The following is a 12,234-nucleotide window of genomic DNA, read 5'->3' on the forward strand; positions in this document are numbered from 1 at the left end:
TTTGGCACATACATGTACTTTATACATGTTAGGAAGCATGTCCATGACAATTTGTTTCAAAATCTGGTCAAGGATGGCCGATTGACAGCCATCTGACTTTTTGGCCTTACTACTTCCACAATTTATGTACCATTTTCATTCGTATTTGGCACATACATCATACATATCAGTGTGTTTCATAATCAGATCAAAGATGGCCGAATAACGGCTGTTTTTATTTTTCGCCATATTACTACTACACGGAACACGTGTTTTGATGTAAATAAAAAATCTGTTGTATACGCCACTTGGAACTCAAGTTTCAAGGACACGCTCGCGACAACCCCTCCGCTTTAATATGACGAGCACAAAGAGAACTTAACGGGCACTGTGTCATTTTCAATGACTTGTGTTGAAGTTAAAAGTTTCACCACAGAATTGTGCATTGGCAAACATGCTGGGCAACTACGGTACTCCACTGACGGCATGACTTTCATTGACAGCGGTCGTCGCTGAGCTGCAACCTACAACTTCTTTTATGATGTTGCTGGTCGTGGATTGAATGAGTCTTGGTTACCGATTAAAAGGTTGCTCATTTGGCATTACCGGTAATACTCTTTATTTGAAACTCAGTAACGTTGCAACGTCGCCAGCAGAAACCTGGTATCTCAATGTTGAAGGTTGCGGCTCTATAGTAATCGCTGATTTTACTGCTGGTGGGTTTTTCGAGAGCCCTTTAAGGTTTATAAAACTCAGTTTCCAGGTGATTAAGTTCTCCCAATCGTAGTATTCCATGTGATGTACATCTGACATGCCAAAGATGTTGCTGAACGATTTGAACAGGATAAAAATAGCAGACGAAAATGTGTTTACAAAATAAAAATAGTTCGGTAGCCAATGGAAATAACATGTTCATTTGCATATAGACCGTGAAAATACCGAAAACATTATTGCATGGTGATATGCAAATTAGTTTGAGTCAAAATAAGTGACTGCCCAAAAGTACCATCACCGTTGTTCAAATTTCATTTCACTCGGCAAGTATATTCATGTACCCCAAAGGGAAAATATCGTATTTCTATATAAAGTTTATTTCGAAAAACGGTACTCCTGAAGGGACTACTTTGTTTGCTCTCAGACCTCATTTGCATATGGGTTGTGGAAATACCGATTGTGATTTCAGAGACGAATCAAAATAAACTGCAGTACATATGTAATAATCTTTTCTATCACTGTTATGGATACATATTCAATGAAATAAACATTTTCATCTGTTTACTCTACATTGCTTTTCAGATTCTGAAAGGTTTGAAGTACAATTCCTCTGTGGATTGGTGGTCCTTCGGTGTACTATTGTACGAAATGCTGATTGGTCAGTCCCCGTTCCATGGGGAAGACGAAGACGCACTCTTTGAGTCTATCTGTAATGATAATCCAGTGTATCCAAGATGGCTGCCAAAAGAAGCTGCTGCCTGTCTCAGTTTAGTAAGTGTTAAATGGTTACCATAGCAATAGCATTACTGTTATTTTCACTATCATTATTTATCAGATTTATCAGAGTATGCTGTGCTGGACATACTGAAGCTGATGCAACATTGGTGTAACTTTTTTTCTGTAATATTTCATTTTTGTCTTCTAGCTGATGGAACCCAATCCAACCGAACGACTAGGTATCAAGACTGACATCAGAAAACATGCATTCTTTCGGGCGGTTGACTGGGATAAAATGGACAGGAGAGAAGTGACTCCTCCATACAAACCCAAAATTGTAAGCATATTTTTCATGCATCACAAAAGCACCCTGGATGATAAATATAATTTTTTTGTGTGTTGTGGGTTACATTTTATAGTCCATCTGCTTCACTCAAACATTTCATACATCAAGATAATATAATTTGCTTATTAATGATTTGTTTGTTTCTATAACAGAAATCAGCCAAGGATGCCAGTAACTTTGATCCAGAGTTTACAATGGAGAAAGTGGTTTTGACACCAACTGATCCCAGGCTATTAGATTCTATCAATCAAGTACAGTTCAAAGGATTCTCGTTTACCAATCCTCACATGATGGAATAGAAACAGTTGCCATAGAATGATATGATACCTCTGTGGCAACTTCAAAGCCTTGGCATTTGCCAGTTGCCTGGGCTGCTGTGTTTTTATTTTAGTCTGAAAATGGAATTTCTTTTCCCTTCTTATCAATTTTTAAAACTTAATTAATTGCAGTCATCATATGTTCAAGAATTTTTAAGCATATCATTTGTTTGTCTTCAACTTATTAAATTGTAAAAAAAATGCATAATTCTCTGTGATCATTCAATGGTGAATTCCAAATATTATCTCTTGATTACCCACATGTAGTTGCATTACATTTAAATGTACCTGTAACTCAGATGTATATTAATTAATTCAATGTATTACTGGACTATTCCCTCCCCCTAAAAGGTCTATTACTTTTTGTATGAAACAACAAGAAAGTTCATCTGCTCATGCATTGACAAGATATTATCTGACCAATGACAGGCTGTACACCCCTCTTTTTAGTCCCCGTTCGGACACAGTCCGAAAACGCGGACTTATGTTTTAACCTCCGTGTGTTCGTGCGTGCGTGTGTGCGTGCGTCCGGACCTGTATCTTAGAAATGCCTGGACCAATCACAATCAAACTTCACACATACATCATACATGATATTATACATATGCACGTCAATTTGTTTCACAATCTGATTCAAGATGGCCGAATGGCGGCCATTTTTGTGCTAAAAATCATCAAAATCAAACATTTTTCAGCTGTTTACAGATGGATTTTGTTCAAACCTTGTATATACGTTGGACATTATGGGACCTTGATGCAAATATTTTGTTTTTCAGATAAGATTTAAAATGGCTGACTGGCGGCCATTTTGTTTTAATGAATGTGGTTCTTGTGCCATATCTCTGACTTGCTTTCACTGATTATGTACAAATTTTAAATATTCATTATACATCATGTCATAGATAGACAGATATATTGGTTTGACGATCCTATTCAAAATGGCCAATTGGTGGCCATTTTTGTGCTAAAAAAATCATCAAATATCAAGCATTTCTGGCATTTATGGATGGATTTTGTTCAAACTTGGTACATATATTAGATATTACAGGTTCCTGATGCACATCATTTATTTTTCAGATCGGATTCAAAATTGCTGTCTGGTGGCCATTTTGTTTTAATGAATGGGCTTCTAGATCCATATCTCCGACTTGTTTTGACTGATTATGTTCAAATTTTAAATATTCATCATACATCATATCATAGACAGACAGATATATTGGTTTGACGATCTTATTCAAAATGGCCAAATGGTGGCCATTTTTGTGCTAAAAAATCATCAAATATCAAGCTTTTCTGGTATTTATGGATGGATTTCGTTCAAACTTGGTACATACATGAGACATTACGGGCTCCTGATGCACATCATTTTATTTTCCAGATTGGATTCAAAATGGCTGACTGGCGGCCATTTTGTTTTAATGATTGGGCTTCTAGAGCCATATCTTTGACTGATTATATATTCAAATTTTATATATTCGTTATACATCATGTTATATATATATACATGTATTCAAAATGGCTGATTTTGAATGCTGTTCCAGAGCAATATCTCTCAATATGGACAACTACTTGTCTGATACAAATGTCAATCTAATATTTTTTGGGTCTAATGGAAAATTGACAGGTCATTTATTAAACATGCATTTCCCAAATTTCAAAAACTTTCATTATACCTCCATCTTTAATCAGTACAAAGTATAGCACTGTGTGCTAAACAAATTGTCTTCTAACACAAATAATTTAAAATGATGGAAGGATTTGCTGAATTTTCTTCAGTGATTTTATAGAGTACAAAATTTAAGAAAGTCAATATAAATCAATGTAAACTGATCATTTTTGAAAAAAAAGGACCAAAGTCACTAATGAAATTTTCAGTGATACACAGAAATTTAAATGGTGTATGGCACAACATTCCCTGTATATATGCGTTTTTTGTGCTGATATCATTATTTATGTGCTAAGTATGTCTACTAATCAAATTTTTAGGCTTAATTATGAATGATGTTGCTCACTCTATAATCCTGTGTGATTTGTTTCATGATTGTTGGAATGACTTATATATGTGGCCTTTAAACAAAAAGTAGTAATAATGATTAATTTATTCTGTTGATATTTATAAATTAACTTTCAGTATTCCTGTGTGCACGGTTCCAGTTTTCATACATTGTACTGGATTACAACCCTAAAAAATGTTGTTTCTAACCACATTACTGATGAAACTATAATAATCTTGTATATTTTTTTCTACTACAATTGTTATTTCTTGCTATATTTTTCAACAATTTTGTATCTCCATTATCAATTCATGGCATTTTTCACAGATCGTTCTTATATATAATAGATGTCATCAAAATAAAAAATTTTGCACATTGTTATGTAACAATGCTGAATAACAATAACATGGAGCAACATACTGCAAGGTGTTAGATCATTCATGATAGAGAAGTCATTTACAAGTTTCTCTGTAGCGTGATATGTATTTGAATTGAAGGTTCACTGACTCACAATGGTATATACTGTATTTGTTCTATTAGAAGCTCATCTTCAATAAAAAGTACATATGACCCAAAACATTTTCGGTAGAATATTAAGTACACCAACCTTGCATTGGTTCATTTTAAATGGGTTGTCTACTTTTGTGTATAATCTTCTAATAGAACAAATAGTGCTGTTTTTATAATTTTTAGCATTATGATTACTAGAGACATCTTCTATTTAACCTAGTATTTGGAGAACAAAACATTTTTTTTTTAAACTAATATAAAATGTAATACTCACAAGCTCATATTTGAAGTCTCATTATTTCAGGAGATAAATTTGATTCAGATTTGTACCAAGAAACGATACAAATCACTAAGCTTGAAATGACAGTTATATTCAGGTATCAATTTTACATGAATAGTACATTTGTCGATGTGTACATACTGACAGTCAGTAATAAAATAAATATACCACTCGACTCTACTAATCCGATTACTTACATTATGATTGATTGTTATATGTGCTTAAAAGCTTGTTTCATTTCAATAGGGTCTCCAGATTAAATTAAAAGTCTTTCTCCCATATCATTTCTAATGTTGTTGCTTTAATAGATATAGCAGCCATTTTGGAAGCAAATCTCAAAATTGTCCATATGTATTGCACTTGGAACATTTCACGCTGGGGTCCTTGTGAGGTAAAGTGAAAGATCGACCTCTATAGTTTTGCGTGACTGATTGTCAGTAGATGTGAACAAAAATACTGTGCCAGATGACTGTACATACAACTTGATTCTAAATCTCTACACTGTGCAATATTATCTTTGGTATGTATTAGACGCCATGGGAGAGATTGATTTACTGACAGGAAACATACGAGTATGAGGAGAATTATGAGAAATAATTTTGCTTTTGGTGAAACTCTGAGGAGATTTATTTCCATGAATCTCTGAATACAAGTATATTTACTAAGTTCGAAATTAGGGACTATTAATTTGAAGTCCGTCCAGAGTCGTATCTCAGACACTCATTGACCAATTTCATTCAAACTTTACACAAAGACAATACATCATATCTTGCATATTAGTTTTTTTTATTGACTGGTGGCCATTTTGGATGTAGAATTTGCTATTTTTGATTCTCAAATGTGTCAGCAGCTGTTTCTCGGAGATGACCAACGATTTTGATGATCACACTTATTTTGTTACAGGTGCACATAATTTTTTTTTTTGTGATTCAATTTAATTCGGTGGACCAACTGTCAATTTTGATCAAAGTCGTTGGGTAAACATTAACATGCTGAATTTTATGTACGCTTCCTCCATCTAAAGTTACTAAAAACAACCTGCAATGAATTTTCTAATAACACTTACTATTCAAACAAGTTATGAAACCACCAAATAGTTATAGTCATACAGTTCTTTATTCAATGAGATTTAGTGTTCTCTTCTCTATACTTTAAATTGAAACTATTAAATTCGGCTTTTTCTTTGTGTCAACTATGAACAAAATATTTTATTTACTGTACTCTATTAGAAGCACTTGCGTAAATGACAGCGTTGCATCTGTGGTCAAAATACTAGTAAGCCATATTTTAATGATAAAGCATACAATAAATGCAATATTTGTGCATTGTTTTATGTGCTTCTTTCATAGAGCAAAATAGGTAGTGGTATTGGTTACTGTGAACAGTTTTCTAGTCTTGACCATAGATGGCGCTCTTCTACTATTGTCAGTCACTTTAGTTCAGTTGTGATGCCAATTAGGCAATGGCTAAACAAAAATGTGTCATGTAAGTATCACTTCTCTAGCAGAAAATATTAATTGCCCTTGCTATTTGGTTATAATTAATGTTAGCTTGGCAGGTCTTGAGAAAACGCCCAGATTAGAGATTTTATAAAATTGTCTCCAAAGGAATATCAGTATCATGGGCTGCAGGGCTTCAAAAGTCAGATAAAAGACGTCTTTGTACACTTCAATAAATCCAGATACTCCATATAATTCATGTAACTTTTATCCGTCTTGGCCTTGAAATTGAGTGTTCGATAGATTCTGAAGTTCAAACATTGAAATGCCACAACATTATGCACCACACAACAGGGATGGTAAATTTTAAACATTCAGGTTTTTCAATATATGATGAAATCTCATACCAGGGGGATATAAAGTTTGATTACACAAATATGACTCAATACAAATAATTACAGACTTCAAATTTTAATGGTTGACTACAAGGTGTTAGCATGACAGTACAGTCTCATCATGAACCAGGTAATTCAAATATTCGGCACATATTATGCTTCGTTGAATTGTTCTTGCAGATTGCAGAATGCTGATACAATGTAAACCACTCACACAGTGCTGAGAATGAGTAATTATTCAATACATTGTTTTTTTCTCTCTGGTGATTGGATCCTCTTGCGTCTTTTCGTTTAGTCCGTCCTTAACTTTGAAGTATTTTATCCCACTTTCAGTCATTTAATTTGTACTATGATTTCTTATTTAAAACAATTGATCGTTCCTCTTATCTTTGAAATAAACTGTAACTGTATATTAAATTAAGTAAAACTGATTTAAAATATTTTATGTTTCTGCACTTGATGTCCCGTAAGCATTACCACTGTCTTTGCGAAACCGATAAGCGAGCATCTTTTGTAAGACTCTTGTGGCATTCTATCTCTGCTGTGCCATGCTCTTCAGCAGTGATGAATTTTTCTTGTTTTTTGGGTACGTTATTGCATAGATCGCTAATTAGGCGTACTTCTCCAGATTTTCGTGACAGTTGAAGACCTCCTGCCATCATTTGTGATTGCCCAGCAGCATCTTTAACTTGAGTAATTATGCTAGGATATTTGGTATTGGCGGACAGTGGTGGCAAAGATGGCTGACGACGGCGTAAATGGTGAGCAGCTTTTGGACGTGGCATTCTTTTAGGACGAATGTTAATGCTTGGCAGGAAAGAAGTTGCTGATGCTGCAGATGGAGTTTCAACAATTGGATCCTGGTGCTTGAGACTAGCCATGACTTGAGTTGGTCTGCTGGTTCGTCTCCTACTAGTTGGTGGGCGTGGCTGTTTGGTTGGCGGATGTGGCATAAACTTTTGTCTCTCAATCTCCGGTAGGTGGATTGATGCAACCAATGTCTCGACATTACTTTTAGCAATGTCGGAATTAGATGCTTCTTTTGGCATCAGTTTTTTATCTTTAAAAAAACAAAAAAACAACTTATAATGCTGTATTCAGCTATAAACATTATATTGTACCGTTTTTTATGTAAACAATAAACTTATTATAAAATAAACCTTTCTATTATCATCCAGAATAATTATATATTGTAAATGTACTGTTAGTGTAAGCAGCAAAATGAAACACGAATATCAAAACTTAACTTACCATCATCACAGCTACTTTTAACATGTTTTTGCCGATAAGATTTACTTGATGGAGCTGCAGGTCGTTTAGTAATATCAACATCCATGTAATCAGGATGCATCCGTTGTTGCATATATGCTTTGTGTTCAGCCATCTTTTTCAAACCAGCATAAGCTGGCAGAGAGTTAAGGTCAATTACACTTCTTGCATGTGGCAACTCTTGGAGAGGTGACAATAGATCTGGTTCAATCTCATACGGTGCAATGTATGTATCCTCACAGAGATCGTAAATGTCCTCCATTTTTGGTGATGAAAGTATCCTGGAAACACCAGGTTGTGATCCCAGTGGATAACAATGATTTACCTCTGGAAAAAATAAAATATAATTTTAAAGAAATTCAGCAAAAAAAAATTAAATTGAAGGTATCAAGTTAGTGTTATCATTTTTATTTCAATAATTCAGTAATACATATTAAAACTACATGAACAAATAATTACACAGTATTTGTGAAATTACCTTCATTGAAGCTAGTTGAATTTTCCACTGTAGGAAAGTTCTTCAATCCAATTTCATTTGGTGACAGACACTGGTACTGCTGGTCATTTCGTCTTGCTCCTTTATGAACACGCTGAGGAGGAGGAGCATGGGGAAAGTAATGAGTACCATCTAGAGGCTGAGTAAGTGGTGGCAACGCGAACAAATCACCTAAAAAAAAAAACAAGTTTTTTAATTTTAGAATTGAGAATCTCTCAAAATTTGTTTCCTCAAGAAATATAAAAAAATTTCAGAGAAACATATATTAAATGCCCATTCTTTGACAAATAAATGATAATTCTTTATTACCTCCATATGATTATCATCATATAAAAAAGTTATACATTTTCTATTTAGCTATTTCAAATGTAATGAGGGTACATAAACGTAACTAAAAAATAATTTAATTTGCAATTGTATAGTAAGTATTTATAATATAATTTTTAAGATATAAATTAACAATTAATGGAAATAATTTGTTTAATATTACTTACTTCTTATAGAACGAGGTGATGGCACATTAAACTTTGTTTCAGACGTAGCATGGTTGTCAACTTTGGGAGTGGTAATGTTACGAACATGCGGACGGTGTCGATGACGTCTATTTTCATCAAGAGTTTTCATGATCAATGGATGTTTATACATATTCTGTAAAATAAAATGTATACACTTTTTACATGTAAGAACTTCGTAAACGGTCACACCTGTAAAACCAACACCGTAGGTGATTCAGTCACAAGTTTACTTTGTTTTTATAACAATGTTACAGAGTTTGTTCCAGTTGCTATAGCAATATTCCGACGCGTCTCACAGCGATGCATTACATTCCATTACAAATTCGACAAGATTTTTTCCACGAAAAAGACTATTGGATAAGACAAAAATTACAACTTACCACTTGTATGTGAAATAATACTTGAGCAAATACAGCCAAAACAAAGTCAGCTTGGACATTCAGTTGTGAGACATGACAAAATAAACGGTGCCAGCGATAGATTTTGCGAATGAAAGAACAAAATAAACGCAATCAAAGGCGCCGACCACGCGCGTTGGAAATAAATAGAACGCGTTGCGATGAGACATGCTATTTCCGTATATTGAATACGTTGGCAACGGAAAGGTACTGAGAAATAATTTTTAAACTCATAGTTGCTGTCGACATAGGAAGTAAAGTAAGCAAATAACACCGAATAAACGGCAAGGTAAAGACTATGTCTAATTATAGTAAATACGTACTGCGTGCGTGACTCGAACCGGCGCTCGCGTACGGCACCTAATCGCCTAGCTTCACGTCACTACACGTCTTCCCCTCGGCCACCGGGCATCCCCAAAAAAGGATGCTTAATAACCGACGGGTTTCATGTTCTCTGCACGTAATAAGCTCGGTTATTAAGCATCCTTTTTTGGGGATGCCCGGTGGCCGAGGGGAAGACGTGTAGTGACGTGAAGCTAGGCGATTAGGTGCCGTACGCGAGCGCCGGTTCGAGTCACGCACGCAGTACGTATTTACTATAATTAGACATAGTCTTTACCTTGCCGTTTATTCGGTGTTATTTGCTGGCAACGGAAAGGGCAAGTTTAAATCATCTTTGTATTAACATAACGTGAAAGCAACAGTCTCACACTGAATATATGTTTATCAATTATCAAACTAAACATTCAATGAAGCGGACTGCGACGGTTAAGACGAAAAGACAAGGCTACGACGAAAAACATGTGACAGTACGATTGTGCTCGTCTACTACACGCCCAGGAACTACACGTTCAAGTATCCAACTTCCCAATACAAAACATGATTAGTATCAGCAATAAATTCTAGTACTGCCTGGATAATTGTGTATTATTAGTTGACATCAGACATATCCCTGTACAGGATTTTTTGAACAATGTCTCAAATTTCCGAAAGAATATTCAAATAAGTTGGGATGAAAAATCAGCTAAACAGTTTACCACCACGGTTGTGGTGAATTGGCGAGTTATCAACGAAGACGACCGGATGAATATTGCGTTCAAGTTGAGTTACTAGTAATTACAAGCCTGATTTACATTTTTCTTGTGGTGTTTTTCGTCAATGTATTAATTATAAGTGCATTGGAAAATAGCATAATTATATATTGCGTGAGTGAAAGACGCTGGTGAGAATGTGTCACAACGCGTTCTATTTATTACCAACGCGCGTGGTCGGCGCCTCTGATTGCGTTTATTTTGTATTTTTATTTTCGAAATGTATCACTGGCTGCGGTTTTTTTGTTATGTCTCGCAACTGAACGTCCAAGCTGACCTTGTTTTGGCTGTAAACAGAATAAACAGAAATTGTATTCGAAGTGTTTTACAAAGCTGAACTGTAAATGGCAGTGAGAGCGCAAATCCAGAGCGTGTTGATGCAGCCAGTGATTGCAATGAAGTGAGTGTTCCTGGCGCGTAGCGCAGCGCGTACAAGCTACGTACCGCCATTGTTCGATTGTCTTGGCGAGAAAACACTCACTGCGATTATAACGTCGCCAGGCCCGTAGTTTGGGGAGGTTCGGGGGGGTCGGTCGAACCCACTAAATTTTGGAAGTGAATAGATTTATTAACGTAGATTAGAACATAATAAACAAACAGTATTAATTAAAATAATTATCATCGTTTAAATCACTTGACTCATTGAGGTAACTATCAGATTCAGCAGCTGATGTTAAATATTAAAACAACATTGAAAAAATAATGTAATGGTAGTCATTCTCTGAATGATGTGGTGGTCCTGAATAGGGCCGTTTGTCTTGTGCGAGTGTTCGCCCAGTTAGTAAAGTGTCGAACGGGATTGACACAACACGACACTGTACTTTCCTAGTTTGGTTCATTAGTTTTGTATTTTTAAATGATGGCATATATACTTTTTGTTGCAAGTGTATCAGCCAAATGTAGTCAACTTATTGTATTAGTACGTGTAGCCTGTGTTATTGGACAATAGTGTATAGCTACGGATTTAACAGATCATTAAAAAAATGCCGAAGATTTATCATCACGAGTTGTATAGGTCGAAGAGCTCCTTGCAGTCAACAATTTTCCCCCACTGTGTTGCTTCAGCACTGAAACTATGCGACGAATCATATTTTTCAAACATATTTTTTTACACGTTTTTTTGTTTTGATGTCTTAGAAAATTTACTATATTTTTAGTGGGTTCATAAACAGGAGATGTAGTCATTGAAGTCCATTGAGACTGCTGCTAAACTACCACTATATGTATATTATTTTACCGCGCTCTAAAAACAGATTTACAATGAACCAAAACATTTACATACTGTAAGAAACATATATGGTATGCCATTGGTTAGTGCATTTAATTTGTTTGATGCAATCATTGTGCCAGCTATTTCTTATGGTAGCGATATGGGGGTACAAAAATTCGGAAATCGAGAGGGTACAGACAACATTTTGCAGATATCTACTTAGCGTGAATAGTTGTACTAACAATGTAGCGAAGTTGAATGAATGTGGAAGGCTACCATTATGCTGTCGTTATTTTAAGCGTTGTATCTCATATTGGTTAAAATTAGTTGAAGTAAAAAATAGCTGGAACCCCAAAACATGTTATATCATGCTTAAACGATTAGACAAAACCGGCAGACTTACTTGGGATACCCACATAAAAATCGCCTGTTCAAATATGGTTTCGGCATTGTCTGGTTTGAAAAACAAGTTGGAGATACTGCACATTTCTTAGAGATATTTACTCAAAGAATAAAAACAATTTGTCAGCAAGAATGGCATGCCCCAATTTCACAATCATCAGG

General features: G+C 35.2%; 1 protein-coding gene across 1 annotated transcript in view; it reads left to right on the top strand.

The window, feature by feature from the left end:
• LOC100370583 (protein kinase C delta type-like) overlaps positions 1 to 5,143 on the top strand; it is a 32,490-nt gene extending 27,347 nt beyond the window's left edge. Inside the window, exons 15-17 of the mRNA XM_002740267.3 lie at positions 1,276 to 1,464; positions 1,619 to 1,747; positions 1,909 to 5,143. Coding sequence (XP_002740313.1) covers positions 1,276 to 1,464; positions 1,619 to 1,747; positions 1,909 to 2,055 — 465 coding nt within the window. The 3' untranslated portion in view covers positions 2,056 to 5,143. The remainder of the gene's footprint in view (positions 1 to 1,275; positions 1,465 to 1,618; positions 1,748 to 1,908) is intronic.
• Positions 5,144 to 12,234: the final 7,091 nt, after the last annotated feature.

This window comes from Saccoglossus kowalevskii, chromosome 3 (assembly GCF_978046115.1).
Source record: "Saccoglossus kowalevskii chromosome 3, keSacKowa6.1, whole genome shotgun sequence".
NCBI classification, from domain to species: domain Eukaryota; kingdom Metazoa; phylum Hemichordata; class Enteropneusta; family Harrimaniidae; genus Saccoglossus; species Saccoglossus kowalevskii.